The sequence below is a fragment of the Anolis sagrei genome, chromosome 2 (genome assembly GCF_037176765.1).
Source record: "Anolis sagrei isolate rAnoSag1 chromosome 2, rAnoSag1.mat, whole genome shotgun sequence".
Lineage (NCBI taxonomy): Eukaryota > Metazoa > Chordata > Lepidosauria > Squamata > Dactyloidae > Anolis > Anolis sagrei.
Window position 1 is genome coordinate 261,175,346 of NC_090022.1, and position 25,033 is coordinate 261,200,378.

Below are 25,033 nucleotides of genomic sequence, written 5' to 3' on the forward strand. Positions count from 1 at the left end.
CTTTCCCCTTCAAGATCCCCCCAAGATTGCATACTTCAGTCTCAAGGTGATCCCTATATGGACCAGTGGATTGTTTTTCTGTGAGTGTGACCATACTCTATGGGCACATCTACACTATCGAATGAATGCAGTCTGACACTTTATCTTCCATGGCTCAAGACTATGGAATCATGGGAGTTGTAGATTTACAAGGTCTTTAGCCTTTCTCTGCCAAAGAGTGATGGGGCCTCAACAAATTACAACACCCAGGATTTCATAGCATTGAACCATGACAGTTAAAGCAAGGTCAGCCTGCGTTAATTCAACACAGTAGATGCACCCTGTATCAAAACATAACCGAAATAGCCAGACATAGTTGCAAAAAAAAAAAAAAAAAGAATTAAAAATGCAAGTTTATTGATACACAATTGAATCAAACAACTCCTGAACTATTTCAGCACTGATAGCTCCACAGTTCTTTCCCCTGACTGAATGTCCTATTTCTGTATTGTCGAAGGCTTTCATGGCTGGAATCACTAGGTTCTTGTGGGGTTTTTTGGGCTATAGAGCCATGTTCTAGAGGCATTTCTCCTGACGTTTCGCCTGCATCTATGGCAAGCATCCTCAGAGGTACTGAGGTCTGTTGGAATTAGGACAAAGGGTTTATATATCTGTGGAATGGCTGGGGTGGGGCAAGGAGCTCTTCCCTCCTGCAGTTAGGTGTGAATGTTTCAGCTGATCACCTTCATTAGCATTTGAAGGCTTGCCTGAGCCTGGGAAAATCTCTTGCTGGGAGGTGTTAATCTGTGCCTGGTTGTTTCCTCTCTGTTGTTTTGCTGTTGTAATTTTAGAGTTTTTTAATACTGGTAGCCAGATTTTGTTCATTTTCATGGTCTCTTCCTTTCTGTTGAAATTGTCCACATGCTTGTGGATTTCAATGGCTTCTCTGTGTAGCCTGACATGGTGATTATTGGTGTGGTCCAGCATTTCTGTGTTCTCAAATAATATGCTGTGTCCAGGCTGGTTCATCAGGTGCTCTGCTATGGCTGACTTCTCTGGTTGAAGTAGTCTGCAGTGCCTTTCATGTTCCTTGATGCGTGTCTGGGTGCTGCGTTTGGTGGTCCCTATGTAGACTTGTCCACAGCTGCATGGTACACGGTAGACTCCCAGATTTTCCAACAGACCTCACTACCTCTGAGGATGCTTGCCATAGATGCAGGCGAAACGTCAGGAGAAATGCCTCTAGAACATGGCTCTATAGCCCGAAAAAAACCCACAAGAACCTTGTCCTATTTCTATTATAGTTTTCCCTAACTTTGTGCCATCTTTTTCCTATCTTGTGTGATTGCACTGCTTGATAACACTGTACAAAAATCCAGGTATTTTTGTAGAACACATAGAGCCTACAAGACTATACATAGTTAATTTAGTGCAGCACTGGGGAGATTTATATGGCCTAAGGGCCCAATTGATTCTGACCAAGTACATTAGGGACTCACTCGGTTGTTGTAGGTTTTTCAGACTGTATGACCATGTTCTAGAAGCATTCTCTCCTGATGTTTTGTCTGCATCTGCGACAGACATCCTCAGAGGTTGTGAGCCTGAAAAACCTATAACAACCCATATTAAGGACTACTTGCCAGCAGTGGGTGATGCCACATACCAAGGCAGGAAGACCTCACAACCTCTGAGGGTGCCTGCCATAGATGCAGGCAAAATGTCAGGAGAGAATGCTTCTGGAATATGGTCATACAGCTCAAAAAACCTACAACAACCCACATTAGGGACTACCTGCCAGAAGTGGGTGATACCACATATCAAAACAGGAAGACCCCTACTACTCAAATATGAGCCATGACCGAATGCCCTGATGGCCATCTTTATGGACCAAAATCCCTGTCCTCCCAAATGCTTGTCTTGTTCTTCAGTTAGTCTTTTAAAAGCTTCCACTGACATCTGCTGGTGAATGCGATCTTGATTCTTCCTCCACTCTCATAGCCAGAATCTGGTTTTAGTTGCTAGTTTCTTTGACAACATATAGGAAGGCACTGCTTAGTTGAAATGTGTTTGGAAGTTGAATGATATAGGGGTTTTTTGTCATTTATTTTAATAAGAAGAGCTTTTAAGTTTGTTGATTTCCTTTGCTTTCTTCTGGTCCTCTTTCTACATGATATCCCCTACAGGAAATATGATCTCTTGAAGAAGGAAGACAGTTGCATCCCTGAATCCTGGGACAGAGGCAATCAAGTAAGATTTATAGTGGGATGGGCATTTTGTACCCTCCCAGATGTTGTTCGACTGCAGGCTTCAGCAGCCCCAGTAAACATAGCTTTTGGTGAGGTATACTGGCAGTTGAAGTCATTTAAATTTGAGCCTTTAATGCAGTGTTTCCCAAACTGTGGTCTTCCTGGTATTTTTGGACTTCAGCTCCTTAGAATCCATGATTGCTGGCAAGGTAACAGAGGCTTTTGGTAGTTGATCCCAAACACATAGAGGACTGTAGTTTGGGAATGACTGCTTCAATGTATGCATCCCCCATGCAAAATATTTAGGCTATATCAAACTGTGATATAACCCAAGTAAGGCGAATGGACATCACTGGCAGACCGAAGTAGATTGGTGGATCAGTTTTCAATTACTCTAATAGTGCAACAACCAGGAACATGGGTTGCTGTGAGTTTTCTGGGCTGTATGGCCATGTTCCAGAAGCATTCTCTCCTGACATTTCACCCACATCTATGGCAGGCATCCTCAGAGGTTGTGAGGTCTGTTGGAAACTATGGAAATTGTGGTTTATGCATCTGTGGAATGTCCAGTGTGGGAGAAAGATCTCTTGTCTGTTGGAGGCAAGTGTGAATTGCAACATTCACCACCTTGATTAGCATTGAAAAGCCTTGCAGATTCAAAGCCTGGCTGCTTCCTGCCTGGAGGCATCCTTTATTGGGAGGTGTTACCTGACCCTGATTGATTCCTGTCTGGAATTCCCCTGTTTTTGATTGTTGTTCTTTATTTACTATCCTGATTTTAAAGTTTTTTAAAAAAATATTGGTAGCCAGATTTTGTCCATTTTCATGGTTTTCTCCTTTCTGTTGAAATTGTCCACATGCCTGTGGATTTCAATGTCTTCTCTGTGTAGTCTGACATGGTGGTTGTTAGAGTGGTCCAGCATTTCTGTGTTCTCCAATAATATGCTGTGTCCAGGTTGGTTCATCAAGTACTATGCTATGGCTGACAGGCTGAATTAGTCAGCAGTGCCTTTCATGTCCCTTAATTCATGTTTGAGCACTGTGTTTGGTGGTCCTAAAGGCTGGCTGCTTCTCCCAGGTAGGAAGCAGCCAGGTTTTGAAGCTGCAAGACTTTTCATGGCTAATCAATTTGGCCAGTTGCAACAGTCACACTTGCCTCAAACAGACAAGAGTTCTTTCTCCCACCCTGGACATTCCACAGATATTTAAACCCCACTTGCCTAGTTTCCAACAGACCTCACAACCTCTGATGATGGCTGCTATAGTTGTGGGTGAAACGTCAGGAGAGAATGCTTCTGGAACATGGCCATACAGCCCGGAAAACTCACAACAACCCAGTGATTCCGGGCATGAAAGCCTTCGACAACACATTAAACCAGGAACATGATTTTCAAAAAATTGATCTTGTAAGTCCAGTTTATGACATAGTAAATACTGAGCAAGATGCATGTGTTGGAATCTCTGTAAAGATAGGTTGCTCTGATTTTTCCTCTTGTATTTCTATCACTGTGGATACTTGTTCATTTGTAATACATGACTGTTTCTATTTGGCTGCATCTTCAGAGGTTTGGTTAACCCATTAGTGAAAATTAGTCGCTTTTAATCAGCATTCTCTTGAACAATGTGAGAGATACAATTTGGTTCCCATTTGTGAACATGTTCAAGACCTTGGGTTTTTTTTTTAACCCTTTCTGAGAAGTAAAAGTGTCTTAGATGGTTATTGTATTTTAGGTAAATGTAATCGAGAGCAATGTTGCAGCACTGACAATCCTGGCAGCAAAGTCTGGATGGGAAATAAACAGCACTCAAGACCATGTAAGTATTGAATCCTGCAAGAATGTGTGTACATTTCCCATCTTATTGCTCTAAAGGAGTTAATGTGAATGTGTGCTTCTCTCTAATTCAACTAGAAACAGAATGCTAAATGCTCAGGAATAAAACTGTCACATGCTCAGCGCTAACGATTTGACATTCAGAACCTGTCTTCCAGCAACATACTAATTAGCCGTTATAGAGTAAGGAGATGGAGGTACGATAGATTAGTAAAAACAAAACCATCATTTTGTTTCTATGTGTTAAAAACAGGAATCACACAAATACATTTGACAGTTTTAGAAAGTGCCTGAACTCTTGTCAGGCAGCTCTTTTGTTGTATAAATGTTTGTATGTTAAGGACGGGGGTTTAAGATGTAGGCCAAGATCCCACATTGTGAAATGTTGCTACAACAACGGAGCTCCACCATTAGAGTGGCGTCTCCTGCTGCTACCCTTAGAAAATGTACCTTTTCAGCAGCAAACAGGAGGATTTCGATGGCACTGGAAAGCAGAGAGGTGTGCAATGACACATCCAGCACTTTGCCACGGAACCTAAGAAAACCTTCTGTTGGTGATGCTGTTCAGCTGTAATGGTAGGTCTCATAGTATCATAGAGTTGGAAGAGACTTCAAAGGCCATCCAGTCCAACCCTCTGCCATGCAGGAAAAGCACAATCAAAGCATCCCCAACAGATGGCCATCCAGTCTCTGTTTAAAAGCCTCCCTTTGAAGAAAGCTCCTCCACCACACCCCGAGGCAGAGAGTTCCAGTGTTGAACAGCTCAGAGAGGTCTTCCTAGTGTTCAGGTGGACTTTTTTTGTGTACTTTCAACACATTGCTCCATCTTAGTCTCCAGGGCAGCGGAAAACAAACCTGCTCCCTCTTCCTTATGACATCCTTTCACATATTTATACATGCCTATCATGTCTCCTCTCAGGCTAAACATACCCAGCTCTTTAAGACACTCCTCATAGGGCATGGTCTCCATACTTTTGATCATTTTAGTTGCCCTCCTCTGATTATTTTCCAGTTGTCAATTGAACTGTGTCTTGAATTGTGTTTCCCAGAATTGGACACAATATTCAAGGTGAGGTCTGAGCAAAGAAGAATAGAGAAGCATCATTTCTTCCCTTGATGTAGACACTTCAGCCCTCCAGGTGTTTTAGACTTCAATTCCCACAATTCCTAACAGCCTACCAGCTATTGGGAATTGTAGGAGTTTGGGGGGTTTTTTGGTTGTGTCAGGAGTGACTTGGGAAACTGCAAGTCACTTCTGGTGTGAGAGAATTGGCCGTCTGGAAGGACGTTGCCCAGGGGACGCCCGGATGTTTTTGATGTTTTATCATCCTGTGGGAGGCTTCTCTCAGGTCCTCGCACGAGGAGCTGGAGCTGATAGAGGAGCTCATCTGCCCTCTCCCTGGATTCGAACCTGCGACCTGTCGGTCTTCGGTCCTGCCAGCACAGGGCTTTAATCCTCTGCACTACCGGGGGCTCCATTTTGTGAGTTGAAGTCCAAAACACCTGGAGGGCTGAAGTTTGCCCATGCCTGCACTATACCCTATTCGATGCAGCCCAAAATCCCACTGCCTTTTTTTAGGTTTGAGGGAGCACTTTTAGTTGTTGCCATGGTGTAAAGGTGAAACCCATAATTTATGATGTCGCAAGTCCAACATATAGTATCATAAATGAGTCCCATTTACTGAGAGAATGAGGATTGCAACAAGGTTCTGCATTGGGAGACAAAGCTGTGATGACGGGTGAGTTCCTGTTGTGACATGTCTCCACTAAAACTGTGCTGAAATGATCCCTGTGTTTCTTTACTGATTTCTGAGATGTCTTTATGACTGCCACAGTCACAACTGCAGTATCTATGGATCTTATTTATGTGTCTGAAAAAAAAATCGTATAGGCTCAGAATGTAGGAGTTGCTTCTGTGTCGTTTTAAAGAGTGGATATGAAAAAAGGGATAGGATTTAGGTAAAGGTTTCTCCTTGGCATTAAGTCTAGTCGTGTCTGACTCTAGGGGTGATTGTGCTCATCTCCATTTCTAAGCTGAAGAGCCGGCATTGTCGGTAGACACTTCCAACATCATGTGGCCAGCATGGCTGCATGGAGCACCATTACCATCCTGCAGAAGTGGTACCTACTGATGTACCCACACTTGCATGTTTTCGAACTGCTAGATTGGCATAAGCTGGGGCTAACATCGGGAGCTCACCCTGCTCCCCAAATTTGAATTGCCAGCCTTTCAGTGAACAAGTTCAGCAGCTTAGCGGTTTAACCTGCTGCACCCCAGGAGGCTCCCAGAATAGATTAAAATAACATTAATTCCCATTAGTAAAAATTATACAACACTGCAATAAATTCCTTAAGAATCCTTTTAAAAAATGAACAAATCCCAAAACTTTTAAATTTGAATTCACGTAATACTTTTTTCCAGGTAAAAATGTTCACTCTAGAGGAGACGGATGCTTTGTCAATCAAGGTTGAAATGCAAGTACAGATACCATCAAACCACGCTTTTTATATTTTATCGGACTTCACTCTCCATATGCACTGGGTTAAACAATATTTGTAAGTGTAATTTTCCATTTTTAATTCTGTGCCAGTTTTCTTGATTGAGTTTGAGTCCTTTAGCTACTGGCTTTGAGAGATACGACTGATTAAAATCAAACTGGTTTTTATAATATTCAGTAATGTGGCAGGAGAGATGGCTGAATGCCAAAGGTAAAATAATAACCTTTGATTCATGTAAAACATGCACTGAACTGGTACAAATATAATTTTGTGTTGAAAGGAATGGGTTAACAAATAGAATGAAATGGAAATTAGTACCTGTCAGGTAGTTCTATGAAGATTTTTGACTGAAAACATGAATCTTTTACATATTAAAAATCAGATAACCTAATCCAAACACACACAGCATTTGAGAACAACTCTTCTGTTACACAGCTGTTCATCCAAATCAAAGATGGAAGTTGTGAGATGACAGAACTATGAGTTTTCTAGAACATGTACTTCCTAGCAAATGTGTTTACTTTTCAAATGTGTTCATATCTGTAGAAAAGTACCATTCAATTCAGTGGGGCATATTTGATCATTCAAATATGTGATTATGGAACTATTGAAGCTAATTTTAATTTGAGCAGGAGCTATTATCATCAAAAAAGGAAAGAGTGTGATAACGATGATCTTCCATTTCTTTGGGTTCACTGGAGGTAAAAGTGTTGTATCAATCTTGCCCCTTAGATCCCAAGGTAATTAGCCGTTTTCATGTCTTTCTCATTGCAGTACACTGAAAGGTACTGGAGCTCCCCTGGTGGTGGGTTAAGCCCTTGTGCTGACAGGACTGCTGACTGACAAGTCAGTGGTTTGAATCCGGGGAGAACGGGTTGAGCTCCCTCTGTCAGCTCCAGCTCCCCATGCGGGGACATGAGAGAAGCCTCCCATCCTTGCAGATGGCCAATTCTCCCACATCAGAAGCAACTTGCAGTTTCTCAAGTTGCTCCTGACATGCAAATAATACTAATAATAATGTGAAACAAACAGTCAAAGAAGAGGTGAAACAAACGGTAGAAGAAGAGAAACATGCACTGGCAGATTATGTTCCGGCCCCACTTACCTCTCCGAACGCATCTCCACCCATGAACCGACGAGGACGTTAAGATCGTCCAGGGAGGCCCTGTTCTTGGTCCCGCCTGCGTCACAGGCGCGGCTGGCGGGGACGAGGGACAGGGCCTTCTCGGTGGTGGCCCCTCGGCTATGGAATGCCCTACCCGTAGACATCAGGCAGGCCCCTTCGTTGCTGGCGTTCCGGAGGAAGGTCAAGACGTGGCTCTATGAACAAGCGTTCGGCTAACAATGCAACTGAACTCATGAAGACGGTATAAATGAACAAAGGAACGGTAGAAGGATTATGAGAACGGAATCTGATTTTTACTGAGGCGTTGATGACTATGTTGTGTTGCTTTGTATTGTCTGTCGTGTATGTTGTGTTTTAACTAATTGTTATTGTTATATAAATTGTATTGTAAACCGCATTGAGTCGCCGAATTAGGCTGAAAAATGCGGTATAAAAATAAAGCAAATAAAATAAATAAATAAATAAATAAATATGTGAAATGCATTCAAGAGCCAACATTGAGGGAAGTCAATAGTAGTAAACTGCTGAAAGTGCAAAAGACAAAGAGTGAATACCGTAAAGAGAAAATTGGCAAAAGAAAGGTCCCCATGGATAGTTCCTGGGGAAAATTAAGAACCAGATTGACAAAGAAAAAACATGGCTGTGGCTCACAAATGGAACTTTGAAAAAGGAGACAGAGGGCCTGATTCTGGCAGCCCAAGAACAAGCCATTAGGACCAATGCCATCAAGACCAGAATTGAAAAGTTGATGACAGATCCCAAGTGTAGACTCTGCAAGGAAGCAGATGAAATAATAGATCATATCCTCAGCTGCTGCAAGAAGATTGCACAGACAGACTACAAGCAGAGGCATAACACCATTGCTTAGATGATTCATTGGAACTTGTGCCACAAACTCCATGTGCCTGTGACAAAGAACTGGTGGGATCACAAGCCTGAAAAAGTTACAGAACATGAACACCTCAAACTACTCTGGGACTTCCGAATTCAGACAGACGGAGTTTTGGAGCACAATACTCCTGACCTCACGAACATGTTAAAAAACAAAGTATGGATTGTTGATGTTGCAATCACAGGTGACAGCAGGATGGAAGACAAACTAATAGAAAAGCTGACATAATATGAGGATTTAAAGATTGAACTGCAAATACTCTGGCACAAGCCAGTAAAGGTGGTCCCATTGGTTATCGGCACACTGGGTGCAGTGCCTAAAGACCTTGGCCTGCACTTAAATACAATCAGCGCTGACAAAATTACAATCTGTCAGCTGCAAAAGGCCACCTTACTGGGATCTGCACGCATTATTCGCCAATACATCCCACAGTCCTGGACACTTGGGAAGTGTCTGACGTGTGATCCAATACAACAGCCGGCAGAGTGATCTTGATTGCTGTGGACTCACCTTGTTGTGTTTCTAATAGTAATGATGATGATGATGATGATGATGATAATGATGATGATGATGATGATGATGTTTGGATTATTGATGTTGCCATACCAGGTGACAGTCGAATTGATGAAAAACAACAGGAAAAACTCAGCCGTTATTAAGACCTCAAAACTGAACTGCAAAGGCTCTGGCATAAACCAGTACAGGTGGTCCCAGTGGTAATTAGCACACTGGTTCCCATGCCAAAAGATCTCAGCCCGCATTTGGAAACAATAAACATTGACAAAATCACAATCTGTCAACTGCAAAAGGTCGCCTTACTTGCATTATTCAAAAATGTATCACATAGTCCTAAACGCTTGGGAAGTATTCAACTTGTGATTTTATGATACGAAATCCAGCATATATATTTCATTTGCTGTGTCATACTGTGTTTTTATGTCAGTAAAATAATAATAATATAAAAAAACTGAAAGGTAACTTAGTGGGAGTTTAGTTTTACAAGGTCTTTAGTTTTCTCAGCCAGAATCCTGGTGCCCTCACTAAACCACAGCCCCAAGGATTTCATCGCATTGAGCCGTGGCAATTAAAGTGATGTCAGACTGCATTCATTCTAGAGTGTAGATCAGGCATGGGCAAACTTGGGTCCTCCAGGTGGTTTGAACTTCAACTCTCACAATTCCTCAAGTGGCTGAGGGGGGAAAGGAAAGGGCCTGAGGCTGTTAGGAATTGTGGGAGTTGAAGTCCAAAACAACTGGAGGACCCAACTTTGCCCATGCCTGCTGGAGATGCAATGTTAGTCTGCAACCCTAAACAGATTTCCTCAGGAGAAAGCCCTACTAAAGTCAGTGGCCTTACTGAACAACATTCAAAAGATTGCATTTTTCATTACAACTCAAAAATGGTGCATACTTCTTGTTGTGGCTTGACTTCATTAATAAAGTAAACAACTGCCTCTTTCAAAAATGCTACCAGGAATGCATTTGAAAATGGAGCAAAAGGGGGAGCAAAAACATTGTAAGATAAAACTGCTTAGGCAAAGGTTAACAAAAGCCTACTTAATATCTTTGAATGGTAATGAGAAACAACTCTTCACCTTTTGCTCCTTTCTGCCAACCTGTTGATTTGTCTATTGAGAAATGAACATATATGTAGCAAAAGCAGTGTCAACAATTAATTAATTTGAAAAGAAATGTTCATTTCCAACCACAATTGAACATGTCTCCTAATTGGTATTTACTTGACATCTCTGATACCAAATTTCCATTTCTGTTTGCCTTATCTACATACAGAACATGTAAGCTCATAGAGAGTGTGACAAAAGAGGACAAAATTTACCAGATTGCCTCCCCATTAATTCATGATTTCCCCATTCTTGTATCACAAAGAAAGCCTTGTAGAACTGGGTAAGTAACTGTGCAGATTTAAAGCATTTAAACTTATTCTCCTCTTGCATACATAGGTTAAGTGATGTATTGTTTTCTGACAAGTACATTAAGGGCCCTAAGGGCCTTAAAGGCACCAGAATATGTCTGATCCTGGAAGCTAAGCAGGGTCAGGTCTGGTTAGAACTTGGATGAGAGACTACCAATAAATAGAGGGAAAAAGTGGGGTGTAAACAACAACAACCAAATGCTGTCAGCTGTATTTCAGAGGAAGGGACTGGCAAAAACACTTCTTGAGTATACCTTCAAATAAAAAATCTTTATTATGGTCAGAGATCAGCATACGGAGAGTTGGGTACAGTTTCATAAAAGCATTGTACATTAAAATATAAAAGGCTAGAAAATAGAGGTATGTTGATGGCCAACGCATAAAAATTATAGAAGGGAAAGGGATGGAGAGGGAAGGAGATTGATTAAGGGGTAGGAGCATTCAGGACACAAATCTAGGGACTGAGGGCGGGGGAACACTGATTTACATTTCAGTTAGCTGATAGATTGCTAACTTTTGAAACGAGTCATCACCCAGCAGATTTTAAATGCTGCTGCACAAAACTTGGCAGCATTATACTGTAGATTATAACTGAGTTGGTATCTGAGAGCAGCAGGGTGATGTAAAAGTGTTGGCTTTAGCCTATAAAGCCCTGAATGGTTCCGGCTCTGCTTATTTACCCAAACGCATCTCCTCCTATGAACCTTCTAGACATTTAAGATCGTCTGCTCTCAATCCCCACTCCCTCACAGGCGCATCTAGCGGGAATGAGAGAAAGGGCCTTCTCAGTGGTGGTCCCTCGACTGTGGAACTCCCTGCCCAGGAACATTAGATTGGCTCCCTCCCTCCTGACTTTTAAAAAAAGAGTGAAAACATGGCTGGAATATGAATACAGAACACCTAAAGACAATGTATACAGATGAGGAACTGGATTGGAAAACACTGTTTTTTATAGAGTTTATAGTTTTTATGGTTTTTATATGTATTGGGATGTGATTTAATTGTTTTAACCAACATATGTATGTTTTTATATACGACATCTAATTGTTGCCGATCTGTATGCCACCCTGAGTCGCCTTCAGGCTGAAATGGGTGGGATAAAAATGATGTAAATGAATAAATAAATAAATTGTCCTGAATGGCCTGGGTAATTATATAGAAAGGCAAGATGAGTCTGGATCGAATGTCCCTGTAGAACAGGTACTGGAGGAGCACATGCTCAATTGTTACTATTTGGCCCGAGTCACAGGGGCAGAGTCTCTCTGTCTTCCAGTATCGGCCCTCAAGTATAGCTGATGGGAGGGTGTGACATCAAGCTGTGGTGAAGGCCCTCCAATGATGGAGAACCTCTAGATTTGTTAAGTATGCCATAGGGGAGGTGAGATATCTGCTGGCCTCATTGACAATAAAAGTTGGGGTGTAGGCTAAATCCAATTGGCACTCTGTGTCTGAGATACGTTGTTTGATTAGTGCTTTGGCTTGATTGTATTCCATACTGAGTAGCAACCCTGGAGAGAAGCCCAGTGATGTGATTTTTGTTGCTACTGCCTGTTTCTATGTGGACTGGAAGTCATCATTCATGGTTAGCAGGGCAAGACCAAGAAGAGTGTGGGATATTCTGAGCCAGTGATTGAATATAATCACTCACACTCTGCCCTCCACTTTCATGAAACCTGTCTCCAGTTGTAGAATGACATTGGGGACACATTTTGGTAGTTGCAGGGCCAAACTCCAAAGTTTTGATTTTACAAGCTCTGGGGGGCAAAATTGGCTCCAGACAAGAGTTGTGTGCTCTGATTGGAGGTATAACTACAAGATCACAGCCAGGTTCCATGTCCCAGCTCTCCTGAGTCTACCTTGCCTAAGAAAACACATGGAATTCACGGGGTTATCTTAAGTCAACAGGTGACTTAAAGACACATACACAAACCTTAGCTTTAAGTGTTATCACTTTAATAAGTGGAGAAAATCGCATTTTGACAGCTTACAGTTTTGTTATAAGGCTTCAATTTCACTTTTAATACATTCAGGGACCCTTATATAATAGCTGTGAAGCCAATTGCCTTGAAAGCTTTCCCACCTTCTAACGAGAACCTCAGAAGTGGCATCCAATGTGCAGGATTCCTGATCTATAGCAATGGGAACTCCTCTTTGGTAAGCAGCTTTATTTGTCATTTGATGTTTGCTTATTTGCTGTTTCCTCTTTCCAAAGATAAGTCTGATTTAGGAGAACAGCTAAGGTCCTGCAGTGGACGCATAGCTACAAGATCACAGCCACGTTCCATGTCCTGACCCAGCTGTCCTGAGTCTCCTGTTCTGAGTATACAGCTGGCAGGTGGGATGCTGCAGGATGACATGACCAGCCTCTTCCCGCCAGAGACCAACGGTGCAATGAGCAGAAGCAGGAACGTCTGTGGTGTTGTGTCAAGACTATTTGCAGTACTGTCACTCCCTGCCAGGAAGAGGATGGCCATATCATTCTGCAGCACAGAATGATATGGCAAGCCTAGCACCACAGAACACAATGGTTCTATTATCACAAAACAATTACAAGATCATAAGTCTAATAGTATTTGAGTATGTGTAAATAGTTCTGTATGATTCTACTTCCCAAATTAAGTACTGTATAGCCCTTTAAACCACACTGAATCTCATAGATCAGAAAGAGTAAATCCTTTGTTGGGAGGTGTTAGCTGGCCCCAATTGTTTCATGCCCAGAATTCCCGTTTTCTGAGTGTCGTTCTTTATTTGCTGTGCTTATACTAGAGTTTTTTTTAATACTGGTAGTCAGATTCCCTGGCAGGAAGCAGCCAGGCTTTGAAGCTGAAAAGTGCTAATCAAGGTGGCCAATTGCAACATTCACACTTGCCTGAAACATTCCAGATATATAAACCTCATTTGCCTTCCAACCAACCTCTCAGCCTCTGAGGATGCCTGCTATAGATGTGGGTGAAATGTCAGGATAAAATGCTTCTGAGGCCCTTCTCATGCTCCTGCCTCCATCGCAAGTGCGACTTGTGGGGATGAGGGAGAGGGCCTTCTCTGTGGTGGCCCCTCAGCTCTAAAATTCCTCACCAGAGAAATTAGGCAAGCCCCCACCCTGGCAGTCTTTAGGAAGAGCTTGAAAACTTGGCTGTTCCAGTGTGCCTTCAAGGAATGATTAACTGAACTACAACCCCTGACCTGACCAAATCCTTCATAAAATGCCCTCGGAAGCACTTTATTTTCTACCTACTAGTGCAATTAAACCCTACTTTCGTCCCTCTGATCTCCTGTCCAGATGCATTACATTGCCTTCTCACCCAGTGTTTTAAACTTTTAATCCTTGCTATTGGCCCTGCCCACTGTGATTTATTTTCTGTGTTTAAATTATTGTAATTTTACGTTGTTTGATGTGCTTATTTATATTGTTTCTTGTATTTTATTTTTATATTTTATTGTCGTTTATTTGCATTGCTGTATTGTTGGGCTTGGCCTCATGTAAGCCGGTCCGAGTCCCCTTGGGGAAACGTTGGCAGGGTATAAAAATTATTATTATTATTATTATTATTATTATTATTATTATTATTATTATTATGGAACATGGCCATACAGTCTGGAAAACTCACAGTAACCCAGCGATTCTGGCCATGAAAGCCTTTGACAACACAGAACTGGTATCTTCTATAACTTTAAAAGCCAGAAAGGAAAACAATGATTTGTGCAGCTTGGCCCCTAGAAGCAGACTTACAATGTCAAATATCTATTGTTTTTATATATGCTTTGAGTGCAAGAATATTTAAATTCCCTTGCCACCAGAATCAATCGAGTTGCATGGTCATGTGAGTGTGTTCCTCAGATCCACAAAATCTGGCAAGCTGACAACTGAAAATTATAAACATAGTTGCACTCTGACCAGCCAGGATTGATTCACTAATGTGTAAGAAGTAGGCTTAGATGATCTCACTGCTTCTTTTCTTGAGAAATGACACAAATTTTCCTTTCTCTATTTTACAGGTATCTTGCTTCTTCCAAGGTACTCCTTGTTTTGCTGCAAATCTTGTTGGCCTGTTGAAATTAACTGAAGATACAGCTTCCCTATACATTCACTTTTTAGAATCGGAGAGCAAAAAGATGAACTGCCTTTAGCACCACTGTTGAGTCCTGCTTTTGAGTCATTGGCTTTGTTAATACTATTTGAGGTACTTGAAAATGACTAACAGTCATTCTAACTCTTCTAAATGGACAAGCACAGTAATGTTTACAATCTTGCAAACGATCTGCCATGTAGTTTATAATCAGGAATTTTATTATTAAACTGTCATAGCACAATGTGCCACATGATCCAAGTCTCCACTGAATACTTGATCTTTTAACACTTTAACATGTCATTAATTATTTTGGATTCCTCAGAATGTTTGTCAATACAATATATACTTTTAATGTAATGAAAGATTACTGCTTTTCTAAAGTGTCTTGCATGTAAGTATACATTTTTGTAAAGAATTTAACCGTTCTGCTGTTCATTTCAGTGGGTTAAACTGCTGAGCTTCTGAACTTGCTGACCGAAAGGTCGGCAGTTCTAATCCAGGGAGCAGAGTGAGCTCCCACTGTTAGCCCCAGCTTCAGCCAATCTAACAGTTCGAAAACATGCAAATATGAGTGGATCAATAGCGACAGCTTCGGCAGGAAGATAATGGTGCTCCATGCAGTCATGTTGGCCACATCACCTTGGAGGCATCTATGGACAATGCCAGCTCTTTGGCTTAGAAATGTAGATGAGCACCACCCCCCAGAGCCTGACACGACCAGACTTAATGTCAAGGGGAAACCTTTACCTTTACCTTAAGAACCAAATATGGTTAGGTATCAAAACATGTATTTTACGATTTTGGAATTGCATTGCTTGGCATCTTCTATTGGTACAGATTTCAACTCCCACCCCCAAGCAAAACAATTTAAGTGATTAGTTTTCAGTGTTTTGCATACCTATGGTTTGCAGAGCTATACGGAATTATGTAGAATGCACTTACAGACAAATCCTATCTTGTTCTTCAATGTGAGAACCTCAGTGAAATCCAGATATTTGGTGACAGGGACACCAACAGAATGAAATAGAGGGAGGAACAATAATTTCCTGCTTGCAAAAACTGTGCATTTGCCATAGGTCAGGAACTCTCTTGAAATCACGTTTGTGGGCTGGCCAGGCTCAGAGGCCAGGGTCTGCTCTTCCAGATTTCCTCTATTCCAGTGAAGATATTTATTTACTACATTTGTATACCACCCCTCTCAGCCTTCCGGTGACCTGAGGCGGTTTACAAGGCAAAATTCAATGCCATAGAAACACAAGTACAATATAAAAACGTTAACATCAATAAAATCATAACAATAAAACATAAATCAATAAATTCTCATTAAAAACATTGTGCAGTCTCATTGTGTAGTTATTCCGATTCCTATGCCCGTTGCTCAATATTTGCAAATGCTTGCTCAAATAGCCATGTCTTGAGTTTTTTCCAAAATGTTAGGAGCGAAGAAGCTGATCTGATCTCCCTTGGGAGGGTGTTCCATAGCCAAGGAGCCACCACTGAGAAGGCCGTCTCTTGTCCCCGCCAGACATACTTGTGACGAAGGTGGGACCGAGAGCAGGGGCTCCCCAGACGATCTTAAAGTTCTAAATGGTTCATAAGGGGAGATGTGTTCGGACAGGTAAATTGGGCCAGAACCATTTAGGGCTTTATAGGCCAAAGCCAGCACTTTGAATTGTGCCAGGTAGCAAACCGGCAGCCAGTGGGGCTGGCGCAAAAGGGGGGTTGTATGCTCCCTGAGAGCTGCTCCTGTTAGTAACCTGGCTGCCGACTGTTGGACCAGCTGAAGCTTCCGGACAGTCTTCAAAGGCAACACCACGTAGAGTGCGTTGCAGTAGTCTATACGGGATGTAACCAGAGCGTGGACTACCATGGCCAAGTTAGACTTCCCAAGGATATTTGATGTTTTACCATCCTTGTGGTAGGTTTTTTTCATGTCCCCACATGGGGAGCTGGAGCTGACAGGGAGCTCAACCTGCTCTTCCCAGATTCAAAACATGGCAACAGGTTTTTACCCATTGCACCACCAAGGGCTCCGGTGAGAGTTCACATTATCCACTGAGATAATGCAAAAAAGTAAAAAGGAAGCAACACAATAGGAAATGCAAATGTTGAGAGACGTACTTCAGCTCCTAGTCAGGGATTCTAAATGCTCATGTACTGCCACCGAGCACATTTTTACTTCCATCCCTTTCTTCAAATAATTGCATAGAAGCTAAAATATTACAGAAGCTCAATGTATATCCTAGAACAGAACAATCCAAAATAAAATTAAAAATAATAGTTGTTTTATTCTGCACTTAATATTGTAATCATAATGAACTACAACCACTGAAAGTGGTTAGAAAGGTTGGAAAAGGTAGGAATAGAAGCTCTGCTATGTTACAATAAATGTAAGATCTTCAAGGGTCTTATGCTTTATATCTCAGGAAACAAAATCCATGTTATGGTTGGTTTACAATTGTATTAGTTCAATTTCCAGGAAAATCAGTACAGAGTTATTTAAATCTAATGAAGTTCAATTTGATATCAGCAGAAACCAGTTCATGTCCCCCTTGAGAGTGAATGTTCTTTGGCATATGCCATGGTCTTGTATTTTTTGGCATGACCCACCAAATTTTCTTGGAAGTTCCCTTTAGATTAGGATTTCACCCTCATCACCTCAGTCAAGTGAATCCTTCAGATATGGCATTTCCGGGCACTGCTGGTTTTTAGGACATCTTTTACTGTGAAAATCATCACAATGGATGTTGCTAGAAACAAGGTGTCAGAAGTTAACAACTTTAGATTGTTTCTGTTTAGGTTTTTGCTGTTTGGGGCTCTCTAAGGTTTCTTGATAATCTGCACTCATTCCTTTGATCCACCGTCCAACAGTTACCACACAATCTGTGAAACAAAAGAGAAATACATTGAAAAATGAACTCCATATTATATTGAAGATATATGGCATGGATTTTGAGAAACTATCCTATGAAATCCAGCAATTCAACCTAGTGTCAGTATTTATCACCTTTTTTATCCCTCTTCGTTTTTATTCCTGCTGGAACCACATCAAATGAGTTTAGCTTTTATAAAAGTGTGCTGATTTAAAACTGCTCTTAATATATTACATATCAAACCATCAGTCACCATTTACCAAGCAAAGTATGTTTGATAAGAAAATTGTAATACTATCTACTGCTCCATATTCCTCTTTACATAAAATCTCCTGTAATATAATAGAACTTACACTTAAGCCTTGACTGTTTGAGGGGCATAGACTTAACTTTACATATCCAATTAAAGATCTATTGTGATGTAAAAACACATCATCATTAGATGAAAAAATATCAAGGATTGTTGAATTCTGTTTATAACTCAGATATAGCAGCCAAAGTTGATTAAATATGTACTGCAACACATGTTTTTGTTCCTGGGATATAAATGTCATTTCCTAATTGGGTCTATCATAAAAACATGGGGAAAAGTTACTAAACTGCAAAAACTTTGTTTTTGCAGGACATCCTGTAGCACATTTTGCTATAGTTTTTCAATTAATATCTCACAGAGTCTCAACCAATTCAACATAGTTTGTGGCAGCAACAAAAATGAAGTTTCAGGTGTATAACAGCTGCTTTCAAAGTAAGTACCACACAATTAAACAGGAAATAAAACTTTCAAACCAGAGACATTTTTTTTCAAATTTTGTTACATAGTGTTACGGAACATTTCAAGTGCTCTTTGAAAAACATTGGATTCCCACCTGAGCTTTGATTCTCTGGGCAGTCTTTTTTGAAGTGCTCCACAGATCCACAGATCCTACAAGACCCTCCTATAGAAGAACAAAAAGTAAATATAGTTTACTGTAATGTATCAATTATTATAAGATACACATAATTTCATAATAAACAATGCATCAGTGAAAGAAAGTAAAAAAGTGTTTTCACTTTTTTTGTTCTTTCCTACCTTCAAATCAATATTTCAAGGCTGAAACAAAGAATACATAAAACCTTTCACTTTTTTTGCTGATAAACTGAACAGATTTATTGTAGTGTAAGTTTCATGGAGTAGAGTCCTCCTTATTTGATACACGGCAAGGAAAAAATGAATCTAAATGTCAATGAAATGAAAAATCTCCTTCACATAAGAATTCATCGTCTCCTTGTGAATGGGAGGTTCCAAACTATATTAAGTCTACAGCAAGCATGGGCAAACTTGGACCTTCCCTCCAAGTGTTTTGGATTTCAACTTCCACAATTCCTAACAGCCTCAGGCCCTTTCCTTTCCCCCTTCAGCCACTTAGGAATTGTGGGAGTTGAAGTCCAAAACACCTGGAGTGAAGACCTATGTTTGCCCATGTCTGATGTAGTGGGACCATCAGTGTCATACAGGGGAGGGAGGCAATAAAAAGCCATTTTGTATGTACAACTCAGGTATGTAAAATATTTGGTGAATCAAGATGAATATGGTCAATATGCAGAAAGAATAAATGAACACTGCAGTCCTGTATTCCTGAAAGCTGACATTTTGTTATTTGTCCCCATAAATATTCTGAAAAGAAATTATGAAGAGAATTGATTTTATAATAAGATAAAGTAGTGATAGGAGTGGGGAAAGTGCTGGAAAGAGACAAAAGCTTTCAAAAGGGCAAGAAGTGTCCTATGTGCTCTCTCCCTTTCAATCCAAGTTATTCCCAAAAAAAGCAAAGTGAATCCATTAATTGTGTTTGTTTTGAAAAATTATGGGATCTGAAATGAGTTATTCTTACCTTGTGCATAGAGTCCTTTAGGATTATCAGGACATGACCGGGAGAGATGTCCCATCTCACCACAAATAAAGCATTTTGCATATGGAAATTCTCCTGAAAACATTTAACAGTGTATTAGGATAGAAATAATGATCCTGAAGTCACAGTAAGCACTAAATTGAACAAAGTGTACTGTTATCTGGGATACTTTTATCCCTGAAACATTTTAAGAAACAAAAACTTCTAGCAAGCACTTTATACAGAGTGTTTAAATTATACATACCAAGAGCTGGGTCTATTTTTGCTCTGCATTTGCTGATTTCATGTTCTGTAGAGCCACAGCGGAAACAAATTCCAGTTCCCATATCCTGGCTTTCAAGTACAGCCGGGCAATCTGCAACTCCATGTCCCGGCTGTCTGCAATGGAAGCACACCTTTGAAAATACAAAATGAAATGTGAAGTAAGCAAGAGAAATCAGACTCACTGGTCTCTTTTTCCAACAGTTTTCAAAAAATATTCTTCCCTCCACCTCTGGATTATTATTATTGCCAGCATGCTCCTAAACCAAGCATCTCTTTTGCTACAGCCATTAAACACCTTCATTGCCAAGCCCCATACAGATGTACCCTAAATAGAGTATTATGTACACCAGCCTTCCCCACTATAGTACCTGAGAGTAGGTTGTACTTGAGCTCTTGATATCACCAGACACCACTAGACAAGCTGATAAGGATGCCAGTATTTGTGGCCCCGTATCTGGGTGCCAATGTAAATGAGTTAAGAATGGGTTTTAAAATAAAACGAAATACAGTTTCCATTAAGAAAAACCTTTAAAGTCAAATATTTTTATCTGCATGTAGATGAAGTGCTCTGTTTGTTCTGTAAAGAAGAAAAATGCACAGTGAAAGATGACAAAACAGCATCTTACCATTGCATTCTTCTTTACTTCTTGTCTTTTTATTCTCCTCCCTTCTCGACGCTGGTCTTTTTTCAAAGCTGTTGCTATCTCTTCCCTTACTTCATGGCTGTTGATCACCTGTCCATTATGTAATGCTTGTGAGTTCTGTTTCAAATATTCCATAAAGCCATTGACATCTTCATTCAAATAGTCTTTTTTCTTCTTATTTTTCTTCTTCTCCTGGGTACCCTTTACAGAAAGCTTGTTACCAAAAGTCTTTCTGTCATCCTTTTTTGCATTTCCAGCATCATTTTTCATATCTTCCCATGGTGTTGCATCCAGAGCCTTCTTACTGTGGGTGACATTTGATCGAGCCCACCGGGTCATGACTTCATGAAGTATTTCCTATAAGTCTTTAGTAGAGAGAAAGGTTATTACTGTGTTGTCGAAAGATTTCATGGCCAGAATCACTGGGTTGCTGTGAGCTTTCCGGGCTATATGACCATGATCCACACAGAGAAAAAAATGTTCTTACCATACATCAAGGGAACCACTGACTGCATAGGGAAGCTAATGAAAAAACACAACCTACAAACGATCTATAGACTCACTAAGAAAATCCAACAAATGCTACATTCAGCAAAGGACAAGAAGGATCCTCTCACCTCTGCAGGAGTCTACTGTATACCATACAGCTGTGGACAAGTCTACATAGGGACCACCAAACACAGCATTGCCCAAACACAAATCAAGGAACATGAAAGGCACTGCAGACTACTTCAACAAGAGAAGTCAGCCCTAGCAGGCCACCTGATGAACCAACCTGGACGTAGCATATTATTGGAGAACACAGAAATGCTGTACTATTCTAACAATCACCATGTTAGACTACATCGAAATCCACAAGCATGTGGACAATTTCAACAGAAGCCATCGAAATCCACAAGCATGTGGATTATTTCAACAGAAAGGAGGAAAATCTGGCTACCAATATTAAAAAAAACCTCTATAATCAGGGCAGTAAGTAAACACTCAAACAACAGGGGAATTCCTGACATGAAACAATAAGGGCCAGCTAAAACCTCCCAACAAAGGATTCTCCAGGCAGGAATCAGCCAGTCTTTGAAGCTGCAAGACCATTCAATGCTAATCAAGGTGGCCAATTGCAATATTCACACTTGCCTCCAACAGACAAGAGTTCTTTCTCCCACCCTGGACTTTAGTTCACAGATATATAACTTCATCTGCCATGTTTCCAGCAGACCTCACAACCTCTGTGGATGGCTGCCATAGATGTGGGCAAAATGTCAGCCAAGAATGCTTCTGGAACACGGCCATACAGCTCAGAAAACTCACGACAACCCAACATTATTACTATTTACAAATTCAACATGCAAAAATATGGCGGGTAAATAAAAACACAAGACACACAAGACTTTTCAGACCATTTTTGTGCCATCAACCTATGCTTCAATGTGATTGCAATATTCAACCTATTTCTACACCAAAAATTGAGATTTTTCTTAACCATTGTTGATGTATTTCTGAAAAGTGCTCAGGACATTAGGAAAAAATTATATTGGGAAATAACAATTGCTCCCTTATAGCTTACTTTTTCAGGTTAATCAGCAAATGTTTTAGATCAGGCCTGGGAAAACTTCGGCCCTCCAGGTGTTTTGGACTTCAACTACAGGTGTTTTGGAGTTGTAGTCCAAAACACTTGGAGGGCCGAAGTTTGCCCATGTCTGGGTTATACTCTCTGGTGGAGAGTCTTTGCAATATGTAGCTATTATTATTATTATTATTATTATTATTATTATTATTATCTTTATTTGTACCCCGCTAGCATCTCCCGAAGGACTCGATACGGCTTACAAAGGCCAAGGCCACAAAACACAACATAACAATACACAACCTAAAGCAAATTAAAAACAGTTAAAGCAATATTAAACAACAAGCAATAAAACAATACACCAGGACACAATAAAACTGGGCCAGGCAAGAGTAATGGGTACAGATTAAAAGTGCTGACGTGACAGGTGGTATGTAAGGATTATGGGGTTAAGTGCAGTGTGCCAACAATCTTAATTTCTAATAAAGTGCTTCTGGGACTTGTTGGAGGATTCCTATTCTGGAAAGGCACATCGGAACAGCTGTTAGGAATTGTGGGAGTTGTGGTCCAAAACACCTAGAGGGCCTAAGTCTGCCCATGTCAGGGTTATACTCTCTGGTGGAGTCTTTGCAATCTGTAGCTGTTAGGAATTGTAGGAGTTGAGTTCCAAAACATCTGGAGGGCCCAAGTCTGCCCAAACCTGGGTTATACTCTCTGGTGGAGAGTCTATGCAATCTGTAGCTGTTAGGAATTGTGGGAGTTGTGGTCCAAAACATCTGGAGGGCCAAAGTCTGCCCAAACCTGGGTTTTACTCTTTGGTGGAGAGTCTTTGCAATCTGTAGCTGTTAGGAATTGTGGGAGTTGTGGTCCAAAACACCTGGAGGGCCCAAGTCTGCGCAAACCTGGGTTATACTCTCTGGTGGAGAGTCTTTGCAATCTGTAGCTGTTAGGAATTATGGGAGTTGTGGTCCAAAACACCTGGAGGGCCCAAGTCTGCCCAAACCTGGGTTATACTCTCTGGTGGAGAGTCTTTGCAATCTGTAGCTGTTAGGAATTGTGGGAGTTGTGGTCCAAAACCCCTGGAGGGCCCAAGTCTGCCCAAACCTGGATTATACTCTCTGGTGGAGTCTTTGCAATCTGTAGCTGTTAGGAATTGTGGGAGATGTGGTCCAAAACACCTGGAGGGCCCAAGTCTGCCCATGCCTGGGTTATACTCTCTGGTGGAGAGTATTTGTGATCTGTAGCTGGTAGGAATTGTGGGAGTTGCAGTCCAAAACACCTGGAGGGCCCAATTTTGCCCATGCCTGGGTTATAGTCTCTGGTGGGGAGTCTTTGCAATCTGTAACTGTTAGGAATTGTGGGAGTTGTGGTCCAAAACACCTGGAGGGCCCAATTTCCCCATGCCTGGGTTATACTCTCTGGTGGGGAGTCCTTGCAATCTGTAGCAATGATTAATTATGAGAGTTGTGGTCCAAAACATCTGTAGGGCCCAAGTTTGCCCATGCTTGGGTTATACTCTCTGTGGAGAGTCTTTGCAATCTGTAGCTGTTAGGAATTGTGGGAGTTGAGTTCCAAAACACCTGGAGGGCCCAAGTCTGGGTTATACTCTCTGGTGGAGAGTCTTTGCAATCTGTAGCTGTTAGGAATTGTGGGAGTTGCAGTCCAAAACACCTGGAGGGCCCAAGTTTATCCATGGAGTCCTCATGGACAACAAGTTAAACATGAGCCAACAATGTGATGTGGCGGCAAAAAAGCCAATGGGATTTTGGCCTGCATTAATAGGAGAATAGTGTCTAGATCTAGGGAAGTAATGCTACCCCTCTATTCCACTTTGGTTAGACCACACCTGGAATATTGTGTCCAATTCTGGGCACCACAATTCAAGAGAGATATTGACAAACTGGAATGTGTCCAGAGGAGGGTGACTAAAATGATCAGCGGTCTGGAGAACAAGCCCTATGAGGAGCGGCTTAAGGAGCTGGGCATGTTTAGCCTGAAGAAGAGAAGGCTGAGAGGAGATATGACAGCCATGTATAAATATGTGAGAGGAAGCCACAGGGAGGAGGGAGCAAGCTTGTTTTCTGCTTCCCTGGAGACTAGGACGCAAAGGAACAATGGCTTCAAACTACAAGAGAGGAGATTCCATCTAAACATGAGGAAGAACTTCCTGACTGTGAGAGCCGTTCAGCAGTGGAACTCTCTGCCACGGAGTGTGGTGGAGGCTCCATCTTTGGAAGCTTTTAAACAGAGGCTGGATGGCCATCTGTCAGGGGTGATTTGAATGCAATATTCCTGCTTCTTGGCAGGGGGTTGGACTGGATGGCCCATGAGGCCTCTTCCAACTCTTTGATTCTATGATTCTCTAGGGGAAGATGAGGCAGAAAGAAAAGGGGAAGCCTTGTAACATCGACCTAAATGCTCCCAATCCATGGTGTTACTTCTTTCTCTGTGTGACTGGCATCTCCCCTCACCTCCGGGCCACTGAACGCCTGCCTCCCCAATTCCCCCTTCCGTGCTTACCACTCAAACCAAAATCCTTCCTGGTGGCTGGCTCTTCCTAGAACCCAAGCGCGTGGGGGGGAAAGCTACTTCCGCTTCCGCTCTCTGAGTACAGATCCCAGAGCGCCGGCTGGCGGACGTTCTAGCAACAGTGGGGAGAGAGAGAGGAGGAGGAGTCTTTGAGTCAAAGCATGGGCAAACTTCGGCGCACCCTCCCGGGGTTTTGGACTTCAACACCCACAATTCCTAACAGCCAGTAGGCTGTTAGGAATTGTGGGAGTTGAAGTCCAAAACCCCTGGAGGGCCCAAGTTCCTTCTTTCCTTATTTTGTGTAGTACAAGACTTTGCCAGGAGATGGAAGCATGCACAAAGAACCAGATTGTGTTCTCCTCTCTACCAGAAATAATTTCCCTTGAATTAGAAATTATGCAAATATAATTTACTAAAGGGGAAGAAATAATAGTAGAGTTCATCTTATGTCTTGCATGAAACTCAGTGCAAAATCCAAAATGAATGCAGTAGATCTGAATGGAACTGTACTGTCTACAGACAGCAGCCAAGCTTTTGTATTCGGTCTTCAGGTCTTCATACAGCTTAATGGTGTAACATTAGAAAATGTCGAACATTTCCGCTACCTTGGCAGCCACCTCTCCACAAAAGTCAACACTGACATTGAAATACAACACTGCCTGAGCTCTGCAAGTGCAGCATTCTTCCTAGTGTT

The 25,033-nt window shown here is 41.5% G+C and overlaps 2 protein-coding genes across 2 annotated transcripts in view; one reads left to right on the forward strand and one right to left on the reverse strand.

Moving 5' to 3' along the window:
* ACOT12 (acyl-CoA thioesterase 12) overlaps positions 1-14,852 on the forward strand; it is a 42,891-nt gene extending 28,039 nt beyond the window's left edge. Inside the window, exons 10-15 of the mRNA XM_060761722.2 lie at positions 2,163-2,226; positions 3,957-4,040; positions 6,480-6,613; positions 10,365-10,478; positions 12,537-12,660; positions 14,503-14,852. Coding sequence (XP_060617705.2) covers positions 2,163-2,226; positions 3,957-4,040; positions 6,480-6,613; positions 10,365-10,478; positions 12,537-12,660; positions 14,503-14,634 — 652 coding nt within the window. The 3' untranslated portion in view covers positions 14,635-14,852. The remainder of the gene's footprint in view (positions 1-2,162; positions 2,227-3,956; positions 4,041-6,479; positions 6,614-10,364; positions 10,479-12,536; positions 12,661-14,502) is intronic.
* Positions 14,853-16,844: 1,992 nt separating this feature from the next.
* On the reverse strand, positions 16,845-24,418 carry ZCCHC9 (zinc finger CCHC-type containing 9). Its single transcript, XM_060761723.2, has 6 exons — positions 24,331-24,418; positions 20,229-20,611; positions 19,583-19,733; positions 19,321-19,413; positions 18,316-18,384; positions 16,845-17,459 (listed from the first exon to the last, which is right to left on the reverse strand). Exons 2-6 carry the CDS (start codon positions 20,583-20,585, stop codon positions 17,341-17,343), a joined length of 789 nt encoding a protein of 262 aa, XP_060617706.1. The 5' UTR covers positions 20,586-20,611; positions 24,331-24,418; the 3' UTR covers positions 16,845-17,340.
* Positions 24,419-25,033: the final 615 nt, after the last annotated feature.